Genomic DNA, 26425 nt, shown 5'->3' on the forward strand with positions numbered 1-26425 from the left:
ATTGTTGTTGTTTGAGTGAATTGATTCTGAATATCCAGATCATTTCTAACGTACTGCACTTGATGGGATAAACTAGCTAGATAAACTGTGGATTACATGGCATCATTCAGGAAATCCTGACCAATACGGCTCTGATCCTGACTAAAAGAGATTCTAATAATTGTAATTAAGTACATAATATTCACAAAGAAACCTCATAGTAATGCTTTATGCTTACATTGGTTTGCATAGTGCATAGTGCATATCGCAACTGTATCCTCTGTGAAACTGTTTAAAACTGTTCAGCTATAAACATTTCGGTGTTGAATGTAGCCTAGTTCTGCTGCCTAGTTGCTAAGCAACAGTATACATATTCGCGCAGCAGACGTGGGTTTGAAAAGTACAAGGCTGATAACATACATTTATTTTCAAATTACTTTGTTGTTTGGTTTTCTTGTGGTCTCTCAAAACAGCAGCTTGTGAGAGAAAGCAATCTGATACCTTTTTCATTTAGCAGAAATTAGGTCACTCAGCTCTGGCTTAGTTGTTGTGCTGCTGCTGAAGAAGTGCTAGCTGGCTAGGTACTGTAGCTACATAAACTTTTGTTTACAAGAGCCATAGCTAGCTACTGTAGCTAACGTTAGCGAGTTAACCTAACATAAATGCATAAATGCATTAGATACAGTTTGTGTTTATTTGTTATTGCAAAACAGCCACTCAACTCTACAAAGCTACCTGGCAGGATTGTGATGACACTGAGACTCCCTGTTTATCAATCAGAATAACCTTTGTTTAAACCTACAACCACCGTCAGACAGTGGCATTGAATGCAGCATTTGATATTGACCTGCCCTTCTCTCCACAGTAACAGTCCAGGGTAGAGAGTCAGGGGATCCAGAGACATTAGCAGGATGAGGAGGCTATATGATACCGCGGAGCCCAGTTTGGTGGATGAGGAGCTGCTGCAGAAGGCAGTGGAGGAGCAAGGCCCTCAAGACCAGGCTGGGCGGATTGCCAAGGAGGAGGGCATCCAGTATGATGAAGTCTGCCAATTGCGCCTAGACTACAGGAGTAAGACATTTGACAGATGTTGATGTTCTTCAATCATCTGCATACTTTTTGGTGCAGGCATGTCATGTCCGTTGTCCACAGAGAGAAGGGCAATAGTTGCAGTAGAAATAGATTTTATTCCTTACTTTGTCCATATTATTTGACATTTCTGTCCATAGACATCCTGTGGCAGTTCACGTCTCTGACCAAGCTACAACTGGACAATAACATCATTGAGAAGATTGAAGGACTGGTGCGCCTCACTAATCTGAAGTGACTAGGTATGAAAGGCGTCTCTCACAGTCCCTGAATATGTTCCACATACAGTAAATATAATGAATGTATGTGTTAAACTGTATATAGCTAGATCAAGATGACTATATTGTTTTTCACTAAAAGACAAGCCCTTCACTGATACAAGGCAACTATGGCCTAATGATCAATATTCTCTTTTCTCTCTCTCTCTCTCTCTCTCTCTCTCTCTCTCTCTCTCTCTCTCTCTCTCTCTCTCTCTCTCTCTCTCTCTCTCTCTCTCTCTCTCTCTCTCTCTCTCTCTCTCTCTCTCTCTCTCTCTCTCTCTCTCTCTCTCTCTCTCTCTCTCTCTCTCTCTCTCTCTCTCTCTCTCTCTCCTCTTCTCCTCTAGATTTGTCCTTCAATAACATTGAGGGGATCGAGGGGTTGGATTCTCTGGTGAAGCTGGAAGACTTGAGTCTGTACAACAACAGAATCTCTGTCATTGAGAACATGGACACACTCCTAAACCTACACGTTCTCTCTATTGGGAACAACTTCCTGGCTCAGTTGGAAAAATTGAGTAACTCTCAAACATTTATTGTTTATGTTTCAAATTCTGAATGTAACTCTCAAATTGTATACTGTAGTATATTAGTGCCAAAATATACAGTACCAGTCAAAAGTTTGGACACACCTACTCATTCAAGGGTTTTTCTTTATTTTTACTATTTTCTAAATTGTAGAATAATAGTGAATATATCAAAACTATTAAATAACACATATGGAATCATGTAGTAACCAAAAAAGTGTTAAACAAATCTAAATATATTTTATATTTGAGATTCTTCAAATAGCCAACCTTTGCCTTGATGACAGCTTTGCATTCTCTCAACCAGCTTCACCTGGCCAGGTCATCTGATGCAGCACTCCATCACTCTCCTTTTTGGTCAAATAGCCCTTACACAGCCTGGAGGTGTGTTGGGTCATTGTCCTGTTGAAAAACAAATGATAGTCCCACTAAGTCCAAACCAGATAGGATGGCGTATCGCTGCAGAATGCTGTGGTAGCCATGCTGGTTAAGTGTGCCTTGAATTCTAAATAAATCACAGACAGTGTCACCAGCAAAGCACCCCCACACCATAACCCCTCCTCCTCCATGATTTACGGTGGGAACTACACATGCGGAGATCATCCGTTCACACACACCGCGTCTCACAAAGACACGGCGGACACATTTCCACCAGTCTAATGTCCATTGCTCGTGTTTCTTGGCCCAAGCAGGTCTCTTCTTCTTATTGGTGTCCTTTAGTAGTGGTTTCTTTGCAGCAATTTGACCACGAAGGCCTGATTCACACAGTCCCCTCTGAACAGTTGATGTTGAGATGTGTCTGTGACTTGAACTCTGTGAAGCATTTATTTGGGCTGCAATTTCTGAGGCTGGTAACTCTAATGATGAACTTATCCTCTGCAGCAGAGGTTACTCTGGGTCTACCATTCCTGTGGCAGTTTCATCATAGCACTTGATGTTTTTTGCGACTGCACTTGAAGAAACTTTCAAAGTTCTTGAAATGTTCCGTATTGACTGACCTTCATGTCTTAAAGTAATGATGGACTGTCATTTCTCTTTGCTTATTTGAGCTGTTCTTGCCATAATATGGACTTGGTCTTTGATAGATTAATTTGTATTTTAAGAATAATGACTAAAGGATTTCACCCCAAATACAGTATAAATGTGTGAACGGTGTTAGAGTTATAATGTAGTGTCAACCCACTAACAGAGGGGGGGAGTTAGAAACTGCTGAGAAAGCATTCCAGGGTGAAGGGGACTGAGAAGCTGTTTAAAGGTGGGCGGAGCAAAGTGCCTTTGTGTGTCAAGGGATATAAAAGCTGTATGTATGTTTTTTGGCGCCAGAGCTCTCCATGATTAAAACATACAGATCATTCTTGTTGGTTGCGGACCTCAGTTTAATTCATGATTAAACCAGAGCCTTACACTCTCTGGGAATTATTCAAAGGATTAAGTTTGATTAATTAGAGATAGAAATTCTCGTGACAAATGGTCCTTCGAGCGGAGCTCAAAATACGTCTTTATCGTTCTGAGGACACCGAAAACCATGCACGGGCGGATGATAGCATCCGTATAGAATAGACCTGGCCTTCGACGTTAAGGTTATAAACAGGCCGGTGATGAATCTTATGAACGATAAAGACGTTGACGAGATCTGGAAAAGCATTTAAATCCCAACTTCAAGGAGGAGGTCAGTCATTTTTATTCATGGTTTTTGGTGTAATTATTTGAACTTGTATGAGAATAGTAATTCTTGTGAAGGGCAGATAATAGTTACCAAAATCTCATAGGATAATTAAAAGGAAGGAAGGAGGGTCCGAAAATGACTCTAGGTAAATGGCCATTACCAAAATAAACTAGTTAATATTGAGATTGTACGAGATACAGTCTTTACAATATAAACAGGAAGGGAGATAATTATCAGCGTGTGAGATAGATACATTAAACAAGTCAAGAGTCATAAACAACTGGGGATTTGCTCTAACTCTGTGTATTTCATGAAACTGGAGCAGTTACGACCTCTAGGTTACGGATAGTGTTAGCAAAAAATCGTATAAGGTTGTATACGTGTGAGACCTAATGATCCATCGAAATACGTGATAATTGTTTCAAGGAAGGGACTAAAATAGGTCGCGTGAGAAAAAAAATGGTTGTCCCATCCCTTTCATGAAACTGGGGTTTTAAAAAACTCTGGGTTACGGGTTGGATAATTTAAATGGTTAATTACAAAAGCAGATCATAAACATTGGCTCAAGAGTCGCACCAGATAATAAGTCCCAAGGAAAATAATTCTGGATTGAATTATTACTAAACGGGGGGATTTCTTATTTTTCTACCATGGGAAATAAATATGATTAGGTAGATGCATGTAAATTGCGGAACGGATTTGAAGAAACAGCGAGGGGAGGGGCTAGACACAGCGATAGTATGGCTTTTGGAGAGTCAGGAAAGACTAAATTAGATAGCTATAATAAATCAGGGAGGCAGAATAGGGGAGGAGGTAAGAGGAAGTGCTTTAACTGTAACAAGGAGGGTCATTTGGCCAGAGAGTGTAAGGCCCCGTGTAAATACTGTAACAAAACAGGTCATAACCATCGCGACTGCAGAAATAAAAGGAAAGGGCAGTGTCTGGGAAATGACAGTCTATTTTTTGGTTCCACGGGTAAAATGTTTGAAGAAGTGATTTGTGTCGATTAAGAATTGGCTAAAAACACCACGAAGCGATTATTTGAGAGGTACCTATACATTTCTAACAACATATACGTATGAACTTTCTCACCCAAACGTAGACGTACGTCATGGGTGAGAATATTTACATTTGCGGTCATTTAGCAGACGCTCTTGTCCAGAGCAACTTGCAGGAGCAATTGGGGTTGGGTGCCTTGCTCGGGGGCACATCGGCAGATTTTTCACCTGGTCGGCTCAGTGATTGGAACCGGCGACCTCTCGGTTGCTGGCACGGTGCTCTTGGTTACTGGGCTACCTGCCGCCCCATATGAGTTTAAGGTTGTGCCGTTGTTTGATTATGTGATAAGGTTTAATGGGTAATCGGACCATAACTAATGTGGTTATAGAAGTAATGTATAATATAGTGGAGAGCCAATAGAGGGTTCCATTTAACTATTATGTTTTGTTGGGCATTTCAATGGCATAAGGTGAAATCTGTATGTATGAGTGAATTCAACGGCTGGTATGGGTGGTAACCGGATACAACTGAGTATTTGGTTTGGTGATGTTGAATGGAAGATTTGTAGCGTGGTTGGGGTTAAATAAAAAGACTCACTTATTCAATAGGGAATGGGTGTAGGGAGAGAGAGTTTTTGTGTTGCTGAATGAGGTGAGAGCTAGTGTGGTTTTCATTTGGTGACGTCACTTGCTCTATGAACTGAAAGTAGTTGCTTTGAAAGAATCGTTGTAGAGTGACTGGCGATGTATGTAGAGGGTCCCTGGTTCAAACCCAGGTAGGGACAGTGGGTAAAGCTTTCGCATTGGGGCTATGGACCTAGATTACTACGTGGATTGAGAAATGTGAAAAGTTGAACTAAATCAAATCAAATCAAATTGTATTGGCCACATGCGCCGAATACAACAGGTGCAGACATTACAGTGAAATGCTTACTTACAGCCCTTAACCAACAGTGCATTTATTTTTTATAAAAAAGTAGAATAAAACAAAAAAGTGTTGAGAAAAAAAGAGCAGAAGTAAAATAAAATAACAGTAGGGAGGCTATATATACAGGGGGTACCGGTGCAGAGTCAATGTGCGGGGGCACCGGCTAGTTGAGGTAGTTGAAGTAATATGTACATGTGGGTAGAGTTAAAGTGACTATGCATAAATAATTAACAGAGTAGCAGCAGCGTAAAAAGATGGGGTGGGGGGGGGGGCGGTGCAAATAGTCCGGGTAGCCATGATTAGCTGTTTAGGAGTCTTATGGCTTGGGGATAGAAGCTGTTGAGAAGTCTTTTGAACCTAGACTTGGCACTCCGGTACCGCTTGCCGTGCGGTAGCAGAGAGAACAGTCTATGACTAGGGTGGCTGGAGTCTTTGACAATTTTGAGGGCCTTCCTCTGACACCGCCTGGTATAGAGGTCCTGGATGGCAGGAAGCTAGATAGGAACTAGATAGCTTTAGAAGTATTCTAGAAAGGTCTATGAAAATATGTTACAAGTACGAATTACATTATTTCCTAAGAAGGAAGATGATTAGGGCAGGTCCCCGCGCCTCCCCCGTTTTGTAGGAAGGAGCGGGGGGGAGACAGTACATAGTTCAAATGATAGGAAAATAATTAAATGTATGCTTATCAACAATAGCAAGTATTTGTTTTATTAATTAGGGCCTAATCAGAGACAACAGTTAAAGAAATTGAATAGTGAACTGAAATTGCGATAGAGCTGTAGAAATTATTTCAGTTGAGGACAAAGAAAAATAATTTATGGTTCTAGTTCCCGGGTAAAATAGTTGTACTTGCTTGACTAGATCGAGCAGAAGTTTTAATAGTTGAATGAAAAGCATTTATTTGACGAAGTCTAATGGTTATTACTTTATTGTATAGGTTGGGTAACACCAGTGGTGTATGAAAATAAGTGGTGAATTCTAAAATAATAATTTGGTTTCGTTACGTGAACAATGGGATATCGTTTTTACTGTTAGGATGATGGATTTAATAAACATTGGTTATAAGTATGAAGTTATTAAACAATAGGTTTATATTTTAAAACATCAATTCAACAGGTTGCAATGATTAAATTAATAGAAAAGGGTTATAGGGTTATATTAGAAGGTGTAGTGAACTTAATGAAACGTGGTATTATATAGTGTCTTCCAGGATTGATGGAAGTCTCCTATAGCATTATGTTAAGGGGTTGCCTGGGATAAAATATAATGTCTTACTTACACGGAGTATGTGATTGTATTGGCTAATGAATGAAATATGACATTTACAGGGGCGAAAGGAACAATAGAAGGGGAGACAGATTTTCCTATGGTGTTGGTAAAATAATTGATAATGGATCATTTGAGATGAGATCACATGGAGCAGATTTAGGGGTTCAATAATCATTGTGAGATGAGTTATGAGGAATTAGATTGATACAAACGATTATTGATGAGTTAGGACTGGGGATATCTGTATCATGTTTTGTGTGTACTTTTACCATCTTTAGATTACTGATGGTAATTGAAGGTTGACAAAATGTATAACCAGGAGAAAGAGATTAGCTTATCTCATTGGAATGTTTCCCAGGGCTAGGGGGAGCAGTAGTGAAGTTAGGCAGTATTTAGGTCGTAAAAGGGAGCTACCAAATTAAGTGGGGCCTGGCTATCTTTGATTGTTTTTTTTCAATTGGGTTTTTCAAATAAAAAACAACACACCTAGTATGATGTTTATAAAGGGGGTTGTTATGTTGAATTTAGGGGGTTTTCAACAGTTCATAGGTGATGGGTCTTAAAGGAGCACACACAGTGAATTTTATGGAGTTTTTCGGTTTTTGACTGAGTTTGGAGTGTGCATGATTTCTTGTGGGAGTGAATGTCATGAGGACTTGGTGTTTACTATGCTGTGTGATGGAACGGTTTGTTGGGTGATTTCAATGGCCTCTGGGCTCTGTTTTGACTTTCTGGTGTTGATTGGTCATCCACACTGGTGGTTCTGGGGGCATGAGAGGAGGACTTTGGGATGGTTTATTTTATCAAATTGAGGGTAATTTATAGTGCTGTGAAAAGTGTTGTCGTGTATGAAGATTATGACTAGTCTTGAGGGACAAAGAAAAACTGTTTATCTTAGTGTGATATTAATAAAAGCCTCTAATCACGGTGCAGCCTAAGCGGACTCTTTGTTGACAGTAATAACCACCAACAACAGACGCGACACGACAGTGTGAAGAAGATTATAATTTGGTAATAATAGGATTTGAAACATTAAAATAACAGAAGAGGGAGAGAGCTTTCCTTGAATGAAAGATACCTGTTGCTAGTCAATTGTACTACTCTTGGATTACTTTTACAGGATAGAAGTTAGTTGAGATGTTATCAAATGTTGTCATTTACATTTCATTTCTATTATGTTTTAATAAACAACAAGTTGGTATTTGAAACTAAATTAATGCAATGAGCTGCAGTAATCAGAGGAAGGCACAATGTAATGCGAAACAGCTATTGCCTAGTTCATTGATTTAGTAATAAGATCAGGAAGATAGTAATAATAGGAAGCTGGATAGGATAATTTAAGATAGGGACTAGCTGTCCAGAAATAGATGAAGAATGATGAGCTTTTGGGGAATGATAGACTGCTGTAAAGCTTGGGTACTCCATTATGTACTGCATACTGGTAAATTAAGTGATCTTATCTATGGGAAGGCAATGAAAGCCCATGGTCAAATCATTTGGAACTCTGAGGAGGAAGAACAATTTATGAAGAGAAAAAAGTTACTCACTTCCCAAACAGTCTTAGCTTTTCCTACATATAACAGGGATTTTACCCAAATGGTAGAGAGTAAAGAGGGATATATGACATTGGTCGTGATTTAAAGATGGTGATGAGGGAGTTTCTTTTTAGTGGGCTATTAGATATAACTGGGTTAATCACGAACATAGAGTTTTTTTTATTCTTTGTTGCTAGGCAGAAGACTTAGGTGACCTAGGGTCGAAGTGCTTGCTCTTACTTCAATCCATGGCTGTCTTTTGTCTCTCTTCAAACATTGTGAAGGGAGCGGCACCAGGGTTGAGCAGAGTTCAGGCTAAAACCTGTCTCTCCTTTGCTATTTTCTTGATTGATTACAGCATGAAGGGGGGTTTGTGTTAGTTTTGAAAGATTTAAGTATGGACCTGTCATGTCCAACCATCAGTCTTCAGGTCAAGCCCGGGAGAGCCGGGGTAGAACAGAGTTTGAACTAAACATGAGTGTTTTTACAAGATTGATTGATTGGATTACTATTGATTCTGAACTGAATGAAAGTCGAATTTAGCCGCCATAAAAGACAAAGGAAGTGGGAGGAGCAATAAAGAAGCAAGGGACCGTCTCAAAAATAAATAAGGGATGGCAATTGGATGATAAATTACCAATATTACCTACAGTGGGGAAAAAAGTATTTAGTCAGCCACCAATTGTGCAAGTTCTCCCACTTAAAAAGATGAGAGAGGCCTGTAATTTTCATCATAGGTACACGTCAACTATGACAGACAATGACACCCAAAGAACACCATACCTACTTGTGAAGCATGGGGGTGGAAACATCATGCTTTGGGGCTGTTTTTCTGCAAAGGGACCAGGACGACTGATCCGTGTAAAGGAAAGAATGAATGGGGCCATGTATCGTGAGATTTTGAGTGAAAACCTCCTTCCATCAGCAAGGGCATTGAAGATGAAACGTGGCTGGGTCTTTCAGCATGACAATGATCCCAAACACACCGCCCAGGCAACGAAGGAGTGGCTTCGTAAGAAGCATTTCAAGGTCCTGGAGTGGCCTAGCCAGTCTCCAGATCTCAACCCCATAGAAAATCTTTGGAGGGAGTTGAAAGTCCGTGTTGCCCAGTGACAGCCCCAAAACATCACTGCTCTAGAGGAGATCTGCATGGAGGAATGGGCCAAAATACCAGCAACAGTGTGTGTACATATGATGAAAATTACAGGCCTATCTCATCTTTTTAAGTGGGAGAACTTGCACAATTGGTGGCTGACTAAATACTTTTTTCCCCCACTGTAAGTGATTGTTTAGGTAGGTGGCAATATTGACACATGAGCAGAACCATGTGTCAAGAGGGGGAAAGAGGCTAGTGGTAGGATTAAATAATATATGAAGGAGAGGACAAAATACTTTTAAAAAAAAACTTTTTTTAGATACAGTCTAGAAAGAGAATACTGATGTGAGCGGCATCCAGTCCCTAAAGAAGAAAGACTGGAAGCAGGCATGTTGGGAAGGGCCCTATCAGGTGATATTGGTCACTGCCTTTGCCATTAGAATAGCAGAAAGAGCAACCTGGGTCCACGTTACCCACTGCAAAAAGGTAAGAACACATACAAGCACCACTGAACACACGCAGAGTTAGAGAGAAGAACTGCACAAATAGGGTCTGGGGATCACCTCTGTTAACGAAGATCTCCTACCCCGACCTATCATCACTGTAGTGTGTTCTCAGGGTGTGAGTATGGGGTAATATCAAGCAGAAAGACTGAGGACAGGAGAGGGTTGGCAGGTTTTGGGAATAGGGGTAACTTGAGCTGCATCATAGTCTCGGCAATGGTCTTGAAATGTCAAGATCCACCACCAATTACGCTTTGCCCTTACCATTGTTAAGAAGCAAAAGAGAAGAGAAGTGACCCGACATACTGACCGTCAAGGACGAGTGGCCTACAAAATGGGAGTCAGAGAAGGGCAGACTGTAGGATTCAAAATAAGGGTTAGGGACGTAGCCAACGGGTGGGGTACATGTCAATAAGCAATTTGGGATTATAAAATCCCATTATATTCGTGTTCGGCCCCCACGGCGGATTGTTCCTAGACTCAAGTGTTTAAATACACTTGGGGACGGGGATATGAGACCGGGCGAGACTGAACATCCAGATGGGGGGTAAAGAGAAACAAAGACATCACCAATTATCAATTGGAGATAGTAGTGATGTGATTGACTTAAGTTCAGAAGCACAGGAGAGAATTCTGAACCTTACAGCCCCTGTAACCGATGTGTGGTGGGCGTGTGCCAGTAAAGACAGTATAAGGCCGAGAATACCAAAAGGGTGGCTAGATACGTGCGCCCTGGTTCTACTGATTCAGCTAGTTAGAATTAGTCACCAGGAACCAAGGAAAGGGTTAAACAGACGTAGGAGGAGTTTTAACAAAAAGGAGAATAGTCCTATTTAGATGGATGCGATTGGGATACCAAGGGAGGGTATCGGATGGATAACAAGCTATGAAAGAATTAGGGGAAGGGTTTACAACCACGTTCTTTTGGTGGGTGACAATAAACAAAATTGTGGATTGGATTAATTATATCTATTACGACCAACAACGATTTATTAGCCAGACTAGGGATGCAGTAAAAGGGATCTCTGAACAATTTTCCGCCATCTCACTCATGACTTAGTAAAAGAGGTTGGCTCTAGATCAGGCAGAAAGGGGCGGTGTCTATAGAATGATAAGCCATTGTTGCACATTTTATCCCTAACAACACCACACCGGATGGGACAGTCACCAGAGCTCTTGCAGAATTAACTGCACTAAGTGAAGAATGAGCTGAGAACTCAGAAGTTAGTACATCGTGGATAGGGTGGTTTGATGAAATGTTTGGTAAATGGAAAACCATAGCAGCCACCATCTTAGGGCGGTCAGTGTTTGTATGGGTATTCTTGTATTATGTGGTTGTTGTCTTGTTCCCTGTGTCCGAGGATTGGTGAGTAAGGCGTTGGTGAAATGCAGTATCTCAACAATGATGAGAGATGGACCGACTCCGGACTCTGACCAGGGGAATGTGAAAAACGATCCTTCAGGATTGGTGGATGACGAGGATTTTGACCCTGAAAGACCGCAATTGGATGAAATGTTTATTAGTTCTGACGTAATCTCTGAGATTAATCATGCTTGTAAATACATTTATCCTGAATGTGAAAACATTTAGTCAAAGGGGTGGATTGATAGATTAATTTGTATTTTAAGAATAATGACTAAAGGATTTCACCCCAAATACAGTATAAATGTGTGAACGGTGTTAGAGTTATAATGTAGTGTCAACCCACTAACAGAGGGGGAGGAGTTAGAAACTGCTGAGAAAGCATTCCAGGGTGAAGGGGACTGAGAAGCTGTTTAAAGGTGAGCGGAGCAAAGTGCCTTTGTGTGTCAAGGGATATAAAAGCTGTATGTATGTTTTTTGGCGCCAGAGCTCTCCATGATTAAAACATACAGATCATTCTTGTTGGTTGCGGACCTTCGTTTAATTCATAATTAAACCAGAGCCTTACACCCTCTGGGAATTATTGAAAGCATTAAGTTTGATTAATTAGAGATATACATTCTCGTGACAGTCTTTTACCAAATAAGGCTATCTTCTCAAATTCAAAAAATTTACTTTTAAGAAGGCACACCTGTTAATTGAAATGCATTCCAGGTGAAGCTGGTTGAGAGAATGCCAAGAGTGTGCGAAGCTGTCATCAAGGCAAAGGGTGGCTATTTGAAGAATCTCAAATATAAAATATATTTTGATTTGTTTAACACTTTATTGGTTACTACATGATTCCATGTGTTATTTCATAGTTTTGATGTCTTCCCTATTATTCTACAATGTAAAATATAGTTTAAAAAAATAAAAACCCTTGAATGAGTGGGTGTGTCCAAACTTTTGACTGGTAGTGTATGTTATTTTCATGGCATGGGCTGGTATTGTATGTTTGCTGGACACTGTAGGAATTGCAATCAACCAGATCCTCTGATTCCCAGGTGATCTACCTCCGAAAGTTCAAGAACCTGCGCACTCTCAACCTAGCTGGAAACCCCATCTGCAAAGAGGACCACTACAAGATCTTTGTTGCTGCCTATCTTCCAGAGTTGGTTTACTTGGACTTCAGACTATTGGATGAACAAACAGTGAGTGACGGAATAGGAAAATTGCCCCTAGACACTGATCTTGGGTCAGTCTTGCAATCCCCCCACTAATGGTTAAGGTTAGGATTGGGGGAGGGGAAGCTGATCCTAGATCTGTAGCTATTATTTATTTATTTTATTTTTTATTTAACCTTTATTTAACCAGGTAAGCCAGTTGAGAACAAGTTCTCATTTACAACTGCGACCTGGCCAAGATAAAGCAAAGCAGTGCGATAAAAACAACAACACAGAGTTACATATGGAATAAACAGAACGTACAGTCAATAACTCAATATAAAATATATATACAGTGTGTGCAAATGTAGTAAGTTATGGAGGTAAGGCAATAAATAGGCCATAGTGCAAAATAATTACAATTTAGTATTAACACTGGAGTGATAGATTTTCAGAAGATTATGTGCAAATAGAGATACTGGGGTGCAAATTAGCAAAATAAATAACAATGTAAATAACAATATGGGGATGAGGTTGTTGGGTGGGCTAATTACAGATGGGCTGTGTACAGGTGCAGTGATAGGTAAGCTGCTCTGACAACTGATGCTTAAAGTTAGTGAGGGAGATAAGAGTCTCCAGCTTCAGAGATTTTTGCAGTTCGTTCCAGTCATTTGCAGCAGAGAACTGGAAGGAATGGCGGCCAAAGGAGGTGTTGGCTTTGGGAATTAAAGCATTAGAAACACATCCCTGGCGCTAGAGCGACAAGTACAGGAGAACCAATGGGATGGCAAGGTTGTATCCACACCAACATACCATAAGTCTTACAAAACACAAGTCTTACAAAATAAGAGATTTATGCCTAGGCTCAGGGACATTCCTGTCCTGATGAATTAAAGCATTTATGTAAACGAGAGCATTACAAAATGGTTAGTCATGGATTACAAACGTTTCCCCTGGGAATCAGCCAACTGAATAAGCGCCACACTAAAAGCGGTCGCAAAACTGCTGAACTGCCATACCTTTACACATCCCATCCATATTGTAACCACAGATTTGAAGAAAACTGTTCCAAAGGTCTATTTTATAAATGATTCTTCAAGCGCTGCACTGGATATACCATTAGCTTGTGTGAATACATTAATACCTTGCTTTTTTCTTACTCTACCAACCATTCGGGCGGGCATTGAACATTAAGTATCTCCTTATGTAGCGAGAGCAGGCGTTTGGAAAATACCAGTATGCCATTGAGGAGATGCGCCACAATGAGGCCCAAGAGAGAAGGACGATGGACGCTAGGCAAGAGCAAGAGGACGAGCTCCAGTTGCACAGGGTAACCTACGAAAAACATACATTCAGAGCAAAGTATACATTCTACATCCATGTGTGCGTTGAGCTTGAAATCATTGGACAATTCTGCCACCTACTGTTGTGTGTGTGTGTGTGTGTGTGTGTGTGTGTTTGTGTAAGTGTGCTTCCCTACCTACAGGATGCCTTTGTGGAGCTCTTGAATGGCCCATATCTGTTTGACAGCAGGTACGCAGATGATGCAGAGGCAGCCAAGCTGGCCTACCTCCCCAGAGTGTCTGTACTACTAGATACATATCCTTCTCCATACTCTGTTCCCTCAGTGTCAGTCTATTTGGAGCATGCCTTCTCCCTTCCACAATTGGCTCTTGATTTATTGGATGGCTAAAAGTAATAATAATAATATACAGTGGGGGAAAAAAGTATTTAGTCAGCCACCAATTGTGCAAGTTTTCCCACTTAAAAAGATGAGAGAGGCCTGTAATTTTCATCATAGGTACACGTCAACTATGACAGACAAAATGAGAAAGAAAAATCCAGAAAATCACATTGTAGGATTTTTAATCAATTTATTTGCAAATTATGGTGGAAAATAAGTATTTGGCCACCTACAAACAAGCAAGATTTCTGGCTCTCACAGACCTGTAACTTCTTCTTTAAGAGGCTCCTCTGTCCTCCACTCGTTACCTGTATTAATGGCACCTGTTTGAACTTGTTATCAGTATAAAAGACACCTGTCCACAACCTCAAACAGTCACACTCCAAACTCCACTATGGCCAAGACCAAAGAGCTGTCAAAGGACAACAGAAACAAAATTGTAGACCTGCACCAGGCTGGGAAGACTGAATCTGCAATAGGTAAGCAGCTTGGTTTGAAGAAATCAACTGTGGGAGCAATTATTAGGAAATGGAAGACATACAAGACCACTGATAATCTCCCTCGATCTGGGGCTCCACGCAAGATCTCACCCCGTGGGGTCAAAATGATCACAAGAATGGTGAGCAAAAATCCCAGAACCACACGGGGGGACCTAGTGAATGACCTGCAGAGAGCTGGGACCAAAGTAACAAAGCCTACCATCAGTAACACACTACGCGCCAGGGATTCAAATCCTGCAGTGCCAGACGTGTCCCCCTGCTTAAGCCAGTACATGTCCAGGCCCGTCTGAAGTTTACTAGAGTGCATTTGGATGATCCAGAAGAGGATTGGTAGAATGTCATATGGTCAGATGAAACCAAAATAGAACTTTTTGGTAAAAACTCAACTCGTCGTGTTTGGAGGACAAAGAATGCTGAGTTGCATCCAAAGAACACCATACCTACTGTGAAGCATGGGGGTGGAAACATCATGCTTTGGGGCTGTTTTTCTGCAAAGGGACCAGGACGACTGATCCGTGTAAAGGAAAGAATGAATGGGGCCATGTATCGTGAGATTTTGAGTGAAAACCTCCTTCCATCAGCAAGGGCATTGAAGATGAAACGTGGCTGGGTCTTTCAGCATGACAATGATCCCAAACACACCGCCCAGGCAACGAAGGAGTGGCTTCGTAAGAAGCATTTCAAGGTCCTGGAGTGGCCTAGCCAGTCTCCAGATCTCAACCCCATAGAAAATCTTTGGAGGGAGTTGAAAGTCTGTGTTGCCCAGCGACAGCCCCAAAACATCAATGCTCTAGAGGAGATTTGCATGGAGGAATGGGCCAAAATACCAGCAACAGTGTGTGAAAACCTTGTGAAGACTTACAGAAAACGTTTGACCTGTGTCATTGCCAACAAAGGGTATATAACAAAGTATTGAGAAACTTTTGTTATTGACCAAATACTTATTTTCCACCATCATTTGCAAATAAATTCATTAAAAATCCTACAATGTGATTATCTGGATTTTTTTCCTCATTTTGTCTGTCATAGTTGACGTGTACCTATGATGAACATTAAATGCCTCTCTCATCTTTTTAAGTGGGAGAAGTTGCACAATTGGTGGCTGACTAAATACTTTTTTTCCCCTCTGTAATTATATATCTTGTTGTAAGATAGTGATTTAACGGAGAGAAAAAACTGGGGGGAAAATATTCTACTATTGCATCGAAGGCTCCTTCCTTGACTCTGTTCCTACATACAAGAGCCAGCTGGTGGCGCTGTGTGTGCAGGTGTTTAAGATTGGCTTGGCACAGCGCGGCCGGAGGGAAGACGAGGTCAAGTCGTTCTTTGACTGTTCCAGAGAAGCCGTGGACGACAACCAGCAGAGAGCAGCACAGATCACTGCAGACTTCGAGAAAGCCAGGAGACAGGTGAGTCATGGGACTGTAGCTTTTACGGTCATGCAAAGAAGGGATGCCGCTAATGTCAGATGTCAAAACGTACATATCCGATTCGCGTCGGGGGAAGAATTTGAGCATTTTAGCTAACCCTAACGCTTTTCCTAACCTTAACCTAATTCTCCTAACCTGCTACGTTAATTATCCTAACCTGCTGCGTAAGTTCTCCTAACCTGCTACGAAAAGTTACTTCTGATATTAGCGGCATCCCATCTAGTCAAAAACCGGCTTTCACTTGCACAGACAGTGAAATGGTCACGTTTGAGAGCTTCAATTCAGCGCAGACTGACAGATCTACAAATCTTAATAAATAAATAAATTGGTCATTTAGCAGACGCTCTTATCCAGAGCGACTTACAGGAGCAATTAGGGTTAAGTGCCTTGCTCAAGGGCACATCGACAGGTTTTTCACCTAGTCGGCTCGGGGATTAGAAGCAGCGACCTTTCGGTTACTGGCACAACGCTCTTAACCACTAAGCTACCTGCCGCCCATGAGTAGACCAATTGGCAAGTCTAATTGGAAACTGTTTGATTTTCCCCCAATTAATTACAGCTCTTCCCTGCCCATGTAACCTTTTTCATTATCTAAAAGATCATTAAAAAATCCCAAATTAGCACTCCTACTCTGAGATGCTTTATTAATAATAATAATATATTTAATTTATTTAGCGCTTTTCATTATACAGATTATCTTAAAGATGCTAAAAAACAAAACAAAAACAAAAGTACATGTAGTTCTTGGGCTGGACAATGGTCTTCAACAGAGGCTAAATATGAATATGGCCCATGGAATTCAACTGACTCCTATCTGCCCCATCTCTATGGAGGGATATACTGTAAGTGTCAAAATACATTTAATATGAATTATTTTGGAACAAATATTACATATTTAATGTATTTGCACTGAATATCTTCTTGGCCACACATAGATAATGTATGAAAAATGTATGCACTCACTAACTGTAAGTCGCTCTGGATAAGAGCGTCTGCTAAATTACTAAAATGTAAATGTAAAAATGTCACAGCCATTTTATTTAGAAAGTTGGGCCATTGAGGTTTCTGCATTATGATGCATTTGCATTCTATGGCAGCCATGTTAGTGCTCCATTAACATTACATGGGGAATATAATATCTAGAATGAGCATTGGGATGCATTTACATAAAACGTTAAAATTCTATGGCAGCCATGTTAGCGCCCCATTAATATTACATGGGGAATATTTAAATAATGCTATGTAACTGAATGTCTATAATAAGAACAATATTCAAAATTCAAAAAATTGGCCCAACTTTCTAAGTATATGGCTCTGGATAATGGTATAACAAACTGCTATAATAAAAACACGATAGCAACAGTTTAACAAAAACGGTGCTATTTTTATCGTATCAAATCCACTGTACATAAATCTTACAAAAATCATACAAATAACAAAAACATCATGCAAATCATACATAAATGTTGTGTATCTCCACGTTGCCACACACACACAGGTGATGTTTGAGATGCAGCAGGCCACAGACACACGTCTCCTGGAGGCCCAGCTGAACCACTGCAGGGAGGAGATCAACCAGCTCTGTGACAGCCTCATGACCCAGGAGCTACAGCTGGTCGACCAGCTGGAGGTGTGTGTGTGTGTGTGTGTGTGTCTGTGTCTGTGTCTGTCTGTCTGTCTGTCTGTCTGTCTGTCTGTCTGTCTGTCTGTCTGTCTGTGTATTGTTATGATCTAAATTCCTGCCTTTAAATCTGAACTGTGACTTCCAAGAGGTTAGGAGTAGAGGTTTTCACGGATCCACCTGTACCCATACCAGATACCTGATCTGGGATCAGAGCGGGTCCGGATCCAGAATTCTAATTAATGTCACGGGTCTGGGTCGGATCTCATATGATTGTCACGAGTCTCAGGTCTGTGTCATTTTAACTGACTTGTCCAGAAGGACCCGTACAGAGCCGAACGCGACTGCTGCAGTAGAGAGAGAGAAAAATTGTATAATTTATGCTGCTGCTTTTCAAGGGTGGTGCGTGTAGCTTGTTGTTGTTGTTGACCAGTCATAAGTCATCAAAGCGGCAATAGGTTACAGTCATATAGCCTCTGTGTGTGGCAAAAGTTAGGAGATATCTAATCAATGGAATTAAAATGACGGAATTAAAAGTTAAAGGAGAAGGATAGGCTACAATGACCAAGAGCCAACAGGTAGGCTGCTACTTAATATTCTGAATGGAGTTGTTGTTACGATGAGAAAGCGCATGCACTGCTTCCTCAATTAACTTAAGCTAGCTTAATTAGCTAGCTTCTCCCGGTTCGATGCAGTCAAGACAGGTACTACGTAATCATATTGGATGATAAATAACCTAGCTATTAGCAGCTATTAGTCTACTATAGTGCATGTCGGCTAGTTGGTTGTTTGCTGTCTCTCATCCCTGTGTCACTCCCTCACAGTACGGACCCTCCACCGCCTGCTAGAGCGGCACCTTTCTCTCCCTCCTCTCACGCTTTATCTGCTCCGGTTAATAAAGTAGCTTAAAAAATGACTTTTCTGCTGCTTCCCTCACTCTGTGTCGATTGGACCGGGTCTGGATCTGAACCAGGTCTATACGGAACGGGTCTAGTTCTCCTCAGGTCCGTTCGGAATGGGTCTCTGTATTTTAAAAATAAATGTATGCATATCGGGTCTGGGTGGGAAAGCCCCAGGTTAATTTCGGAACAGGTCCAACCTTTTTCGGTCCGTGAAGACCTGTAGTTAGGAGTCATCATAAAGCAGTACCTGGTAACCTAGGTGACCTCTAGGTGACCTCCCTGAGGCCAAGTGCCAATGGCTGTAAATTCAGCCATCTGGAGTTTCAAATGATAGAGACATCTAATATAGAGCTCACTCTGACCCAAGTGGTCTCGATAACCTTGATTAATGTTGTGACCAGGGGCCCAGAACACTTGAAGAACGAACAGATAAGCAAGAGTATTTATGCGTGCCTGCCTGCCTGCCCTTGAGGGGGTTAGCAGATTGCTACAAACGTCTTAGAGGAATGTGTCTGTCTCCCCATATGCATATGTCTGTTTATTGTTTGTCTATTAAACCTTTAAATATAAATGTAGAAGTCGTTCTCCTTATCTTTGGGTACAGCATTTTCCACACCTTGAGCAAATAATTTTTTCCCGACCGTGTGTGTGTGTGTGTGTGTGTGTGTGTGTGTGTGTGTGTGTGTGCGGCTGATGTATATTATAGTACACGTGCAAGAGTTCCTATGGAAACTATCTCATTCATAGAGGAATGTTTGAAGTGGTTCATTAATTCAAGTGTATAGAATGTTTAGGCACAACAAACCTATATGATAGCTTGTATAGTCTGTGTGCTGTCAGACACTAGGTCCAGCTGCAAAGAACAGTAGAGTAAATACAGGCATTAGATTAACATATTTTTTCTTTTCCGTTTGATATCAAAACACACATTTCGATTTGAGATATGTTATTCATAATAACTATTCTCCTTTTTTTTCCATAGGATATAATCAAAGATTTTGAGAGGAACATTTCAGACATGGTTGCCGGACTCAAGGAATATATCCTTTACTACCTCATGTATTTCAATATAACTGCAAGTTGCATGTGTATTATAATGGTGTTACAGTGCACTGATGCAGTTATAAAAATCAGGGGTCTGTATGTATCAAGCATCTCAGAGTAAGAGTGCTGATTTGCTGATTTAGGATCAGTTTAGCCTTTTAGATCGCAATTAATAAGATTACATGGACAGGGAGGACCTGATCCTAGATCAGCACGCCTACTCTGAGATGCTTGATATACAGTACACAGCCCCAGACAAAGTGTCCTTGACACAGACCCACATTCGCCCAGTGCCGAGACTTAGAGAACCACCACCACGAGAAGCTACTGGAAATCGCCGTGACAACCCTGGAGCGAGTGGCCAAGAATGAGCTGGAGGAGGATATGCCTGATGATGTCCGAATGGCAGTGTCAGAGTCAGAAAGTCCCTGTGCCTACAGCAAATCCTATAGGCCCTGGTAAAAAGTAGTATACTAAATAGGGAATAGGGTGCTATTTGAGACGCAGCCTAAATAGTGTTTCCCTACCCCTCTCTCAACCCTGTCTCTTTTCTCCACAAAAATTGACAAAAATTGTCAGACTCCAGCAACCCAAGTCATAGACTCTTCTCTCTGCTACCTCACGGCAAACAGTACCGGATCTGGGATCAAAAGGCTCCTGAACAGCTTCTATCCCCAAGCCATAAGACTGCTAAAGAGTTAACTAAATAGCTACCCGGACTATCTGCATTGACCCTTTTTGCACTAACTATTTTTGACTCTATGCACACACACTGGACTCTACCCACACACTCACACATACTTACATTACACTGACACTGACACTCCAACACATACACACACACACACTCACTCACATATACGCTGCTGCTACTGTCTATTATCTATCCTGTTGCCTAGTCACTTTACCCCTACCTACACTATATATACAAAAGGATGTGGACACCCCTTCAAATTAGTGGATTCGTCTATTTCAGCCACACCCATAGCAGACAGGTGTATAAAATCGAGCACACAGCCATGCAATCTCCATAGACAAACACTGGCAGTAGAATGGCCTTACTGAAGAGCTCAGTGACTTTCAACGTGGCACCGTCATAGGAAGCCACCTTTCCAACAAGTCAGTTTGTCAAATTTTTGCCCTGCTAGAGTTTTTCATGGTTCGGGCTAGGCCACTTAGTTCCAGTGAAGGGAAATCTTAACGCTACAGAATACAATGACATTCTAGAGGATTCTGTGCTTCCAACTTTGTGGCAACAGTTTGGGGAAGGCCCTTTCCTGTTTCAGCATGACAATGCCCCGTGCACAAAGCGAGGTCCATACAGAAATGGTTTGTTGAGATCGGTGTGGAAAAACTTGACTGGCCTGCACAGAGCCCTGACCTCAACCCCATCGAACACCTTTGGGATGAATTGGAACACTGACTGCGAGCCAGGCCTAATCGCCCAAAATCGGTGCCCGACCTCACTAATGCTATTGTGGCAGAATGGAAGCAAGTCCCCACAGCAGTGTTCCAACATCTAGTGGAAAGCCTTACCAGAAGAGTGGAGGCTGTTATAGCAGCACAGGGGGGACCAACTCCATATTAATGCCCAGGATTTTGGAATGAGATGTTTGACGAGCAGGTGTCCACATATCTTGGTCATGTAGTGTTTATGTACACCGCATTCGGAAAGTATTCAGACACCTTGACTTTTTACACATTTTGTTACGTTACAGCCTTATTCTAAAATTGATTAAATATATTTTTTGCCTCATCAATCTACACACAATACCCCATAATGACAAAGCGAAAACAGGTTTTTAGAATTATTTGCAGATTCATACAAAATAAAAAACAGAAATACCTTATTTAAATAAGTATTCAGACCCTTTGCTATGAGCCTTGAAATTGAGCTCAGGTGCATCCTGTTTCCATTGATCATCCTTGAGATGTTTCTACAACTTGATTGGAGTCCACCTGTGGTAAATTCAATTGATTGGATATGATTTGGAAAGGCACACAGCTGTCTATTTAAGGTCCCACAGTTGACAGTGCATGTCAGAGCAAAGACCAAGCCATGAGGTCGAAGGAATTGTCTGTAGAGGTCCAAGACAGGATTGTGACGAGGCACAGATCTGGGGGAAACAGATTGAAGGTCCCCAAGAACACAGTGGCCTCCATCATTCTTAAATGGAAGAAGTTTGGAACCACCAAGACTCTTCCTAGAGCTGGCCGCCCGGCCAAACTGAGCAATCGGGGGAGAAAGGCCTTGGTCAGGGAGGTGACTAAGAACCCGATGGTCACTCTGAAGGACAACCATTTCTGCAGCACTAAAACAATCAGGCCTTTATGGTAGAGTGGTCAGACGGAAGCCACTCCTCAGTAAAAGGCACATGACATCCGCTTGTAGTTTGCCAAAAGGCACCTAAAGGACTCTCAAACCATGAGAAACAAGATTCCCTGGTTTGATGAAACCAAGATTGAACTCTTTGGCCTGAATGCCATGCTGGTTAAGTGTGCCTTGAATTCTAAATAAATCACAGACAGTGTCACCAGCAAACCATCCCCACACCATAACACCTTCTCCTCCATGCTTTACGGTGGGAAATACACATGCGGAGATCATCCGTTCACCCACACCGCGTCTCACAAAGACACGGCGGTTGGAACCAAAAATCTCAAATTTGGACTCCAGACCAAAGGATACATTTCCACCGGTCTAATGTCCATTGCTCGTGTTTCTTGGCCCAAGCAAGTCTCTTCTTCTTATTGGTGTCCTTTAGTAGTGGTTTCTTTGCAGCAATTCAACCATGAAGGCCTGATTCACACTGTCTCCTCTGAACAGTTGATGTTGAGATGTGTCTGTTACTTGAACTCTAATGAACTTATCCTCTGCAGCAGAGGTAACTCTGGGTCTTCCATTCCTGTGGCGGTCCTCATGAGAGCCAATTTCATCATAGCGCTTGATGGTTTTTGCGACTGCACTTGAAGAAACTTTCAATGTTCTTGAAATGTTCCGTATTGACTGACCTTCATGTCTTAAAGTAATGATGGACTGTTGTTTCTCTTTGCTTATTTGAGCTGTTCTTGCCATAATATGGACTTAGTCTTTTACCAAATAGGGCTATCTTCTACCCCCCCTACCTTGTCACAACACAACTGATTGGCTCAAACTCATTAACAAGGCACACTTGTTAATTGAAATGCATTCCAGGTGACTACCTCATGAAGCTGGTTGAGAGAATGTCAAGAGTGTGCAAAGCTGTCATCAAGGCAAAGGGTGGCTATTTGAAGAATCTCAAATATAAAATATATTTTGATTTGTTTAACACTTTTTTGTTACTACATGATTCCATATGTGTTATTTCACTATTATTCTACAATGTTAACCCTTGAATGAGTAGGTGTGTCCAAACTTTTGACTGGTAGTGTATCTACCTCAATGACCTCGTACCTCTACACATCCACACGGTACTTGTACCTATGTACAGTGAGGGAAAAAAGTATTTGATCCCCTGCTGATTTTGTACGTTTGCCCACTGACAAAGACATGATCAGTCTATAATTTTAATGGTAGGTTTATTTGAACAGTGAGAGACAGAATAACAACCAAAAAATCAAAATCAAAAATGTTATAAATTGATTTGCATTTTAATGAGGGAAATAAGTATTTGACCCCTCTGCAAAACATGACTTAGTACTTGGTGGCAAAACCCTTGTTGGCAATCACAGAGGTCAGACGTTTCTTGTAGTTGGCCACCAGGTTTTCACACATCTCAGGAGGGATTTTGTCCCACTCCTCTTTGCAGATCTTCTCCAAGTCATTAAGGTTTTGAGGCTGACGTTTGGCAACTCGAACCTTCAGCTCCCTCCACAGATTTTGGGATTAAGGTCTGGAGACTGGCTAGGCCACTCCAGGACCTTAATGTGCTACTTCTTGAGCCACTCCTTTGTTTCCTTGGCCGTGTGTTTTGGGTCATTGTCATGCTGGAATACCCATCCACGACCCATTTTCAATGCCCTGGCTGAGGGAAGGAGGTTCTCACCCAAGATTTGACGGTACATGGCCCCGTCCATCGTCCCTTTGATGCGGTGAAGTTGTCCTGTCCCCTTAGCAGAAAAACACCCCCAAAGCATAATGTTTCCACCTCCATGTTTGACGGTGGGGATGGTGTTCTTGGGGTCATAGGCAGCATTTCTCCTCCTCCAAACACGGCGAGTTGAGTTGATGCCAAAGAGCTCGATTTTGGTCTCATCTGACTACAACACTTTCACCCTGTTCTCCTCTGAATCATTCAGATGTTCATTGGCAAACTTCAGACGGGCCTGTATATGTGCTTTCTTGAGCAGGGTGACCTTGCGGGCGCTGCAGGATTTCAGTCCTTCACGGCGTAGTGTGTTACCAATTGTTTTCTTGGTGACTATGGTCCCAGCTGCCTTGAGATCATTGACAAGATCCTCCCGTGTAGTTCTGGGCTGATTCCTCACCGTTCTCATGATCATTGCAACTCCACGAGGTGAGATCTTGCATGGAGCCCCAGACCAAGGGAGATTGACAGGTCTTTTGTGTTTCTTCCATTTGCGAATAATCGCACCAACTGTTGTCACCTTCTCACCAAGCTGCTTGGCGATGGTCTTGTAGCCCATTCCAGCCTTGTGTAGGTCTACAATCTTGTCCCTGACATCCTTGGAGAGCTCTTTGGTCTTGGCCATGGTGGAGAGTTTGGAATCTGATTGATTGATTGCTTCTGTGGACAAGTGTCTTTTATACAGGTAACAAACTGAGATTAGGAGCACTCCCTTTAAGAGTGTGCTCCTAATCTCAGCTCGTTACCTGTATAAAAGACACCTGGGAGCCAGAAATGGGGTCCTCTGTAGCTCAGCTGGTAGAGCACGGCGCTTGTAACGCCAAGGTAGTAGATTCGATCCCCGGGACCACCCATACACAAGAAAAAATTATGCACGCATGACTGTAAATCGCTTTGGATAAAAGCGTCTGCTAAATGGCATATTATTATTATTATAGAAATCTTTCTGATTGAGAGGGGGTCAAATACTTATTTCCCTCATTAAAATGCAAATCAATTTATACATTTTTGACATGCGTTTTTCTGGATTTTTTTGTTGTTGTTCTGTCTCTCACTGTTCAAATAAACCTACCATTAAAATTATAGACTGATCATTTATTTGTCAGTGGGCAAACGTACAAAATCAGCAGGGGATCAAATACTTTTTTCCCTCACTGTATATAACCAAGCTATCATTGCTCATTGTGTATTTATTCCTTGTGTTACAATTATTTTTCCATTATTATTATACAAATTATATTTATTGTATTCTGCATTGTTGGGAAGCAATTCGCTGTTGTTTACGAAGCATGTGACAATTACAATTTGATTTGATTTGATATTGTATGTGTACATGCTCGTCCATATTGCACTCAGACACACTGCACACTGTCCAACTGTATTCTGTTCTTACTGCCTCACATCTCTGACAACATTGCCACTGTCACTGTTATTGAAACTACAGATCTGCTATCTTAATTTGATCAGTCTGTTGTCACAGAGAATATTCCTGCCCAGCAGGAAATGCAAATTGTATTGTATTCAAGGTTTAAAAAGGCTTCTAAAGTTTGTAATTTCCACATTAACATGTCATACTTGATTTTCCCTAACAAAAAATATGTCAACCACTACAATAAATGTCCATTAATTATAATCCACATAAAAATTCACATTTCCTGTTGCTACAGGATTATTTTCCTGCTGTGAGAAATTAAGATCCGTAGCACCTCAGCAGCACTTTCCCCAGTGGCACTCGGCAGTATCTTGATCCAACTGGCGCCTAGGTGAAGTTTCCCCTAGGTACAGATTTCAGATCAGTTTTCCTACCCCCAATCCTAACCTTAAACATTATGTTGAGAATGCAAAACTGACCCAAGATCAGTGTCTAGGGGCAACTTCACCCTGCATCAGCCCTCTGTGTTACACAGTGTCTGTTTGTCCCCCCATGCAGCTGTTTGTAGACAAGGACACAGTGATCAATGCAGTCAGAGCCTCCCACGACACCCACCTGCTGAAGATCGACAACCGTGAGGACCAACTGGTGACGCGCAGCAACAGCTGGATGAGCGCTCTGATGAAATTGGTAGGCAGGGTAATGCATGGAAATAGGATGACATAGATTGTATTTCTATGGGGAAGGCAAGGCATTGCCACAAACACTCAGTATGACAGTTTCCAGTTTTCCACCATGAAGAATGTTCTAACCTTGGGGTGTTTTAATTTGTTGTTGTTTTGTAACTTATTCGCCTGTCAATGCAGGTACAAGATGAAGAGGTGAAGCGGAATCGCAAGCGCATCTCAGAGATTCACAACTACATTGACTACGTGAGGGATCAGCTGGATGAGATGCAACATGAGCACCATTGATTAAGAAGAGAGGAAGGGAAAGGAAATATAGCAGAAGAAACAGTCCCAACACAGATTCACAAGCCTCAGGCATACAGCAAATGCCTTTCTTTTCATACTTACTTATTTTTCATGAACCTGTGTAATAAGGAAATTGAATTGTGTCAAAATAAAGTCCATTATTTATTGTTCATTTCCAGAAACAGGCTGAAATGTTTGTTGTGTATTCCTAACTGGTTCATATTTCAACTCTCTGGGACAACTCTGCCATCTACTGTTGTGTGTGTGTGTGTGTGTGTGTGTGTGTGTGTGTGTGTGTGTGTGTGTGTGTGTGTGTGTGTGTGTGTGTGAGAGAGAGAGAGAGAGAGATACTCTATGCATGCATAACTATCAACACCCAACCAAAACCATTCAACTAAAAACATTTTAGGTTTTGATTATAATCATTGTATTCTACAATACATTTCAGAACTAATAGAAAGTAAGGCCAAATA

The 26425-nt window shown here is 41.5% G+C and overlaps 1 protein-coding gene across 1 annotated transcript; it reads left to right on the plus strand.

The window, feature by feature from the left end:
- The first annotated feature begins 360 nt into the window (after window positions 1–360).
- On the plus strand, window positions 361–26066 carry LOC121551832 (dynein regulatory complex subunit 3-like). The gene is given in 13 exon segments (XM_045214789.1): window positions 361–560; window positions 845–1053; window positions 1197–1310; window positions 1673–1843; window positions 7357–7361; window positions 12257–12403; window positions 13566–13685; window positions 13842–13954; window positions 15774–15948; window positions 17468–17599; window positions 19828–19941; window positions 25537–25668; window positions 25845–26066. Coding segments are annotated over 12 exon segments (1494 nt in total). The 5' UTR covers window positions 361–560; window positions 845–890; the 3' UTR covers window positions 25953–26066.
- Window positions 26067–26425: the final 359 nt, after the last annotated feature.

This window comes from Coregonus clupeaformis, unplaced genomic scaffold, assembly GCF_020615455.1.
Source record: "Coregonus clupeaformis isolate EN_2021a unplaced genomic scaffold, ASM2061545v1 scaf0313, whole genome shotgun sequence".
NCBI lineage: Eukaryota > Metazoa > Chordata > Actinopteri > Salmoniformes > Salmonidae > Coregonus > Coregonus clupeaformis.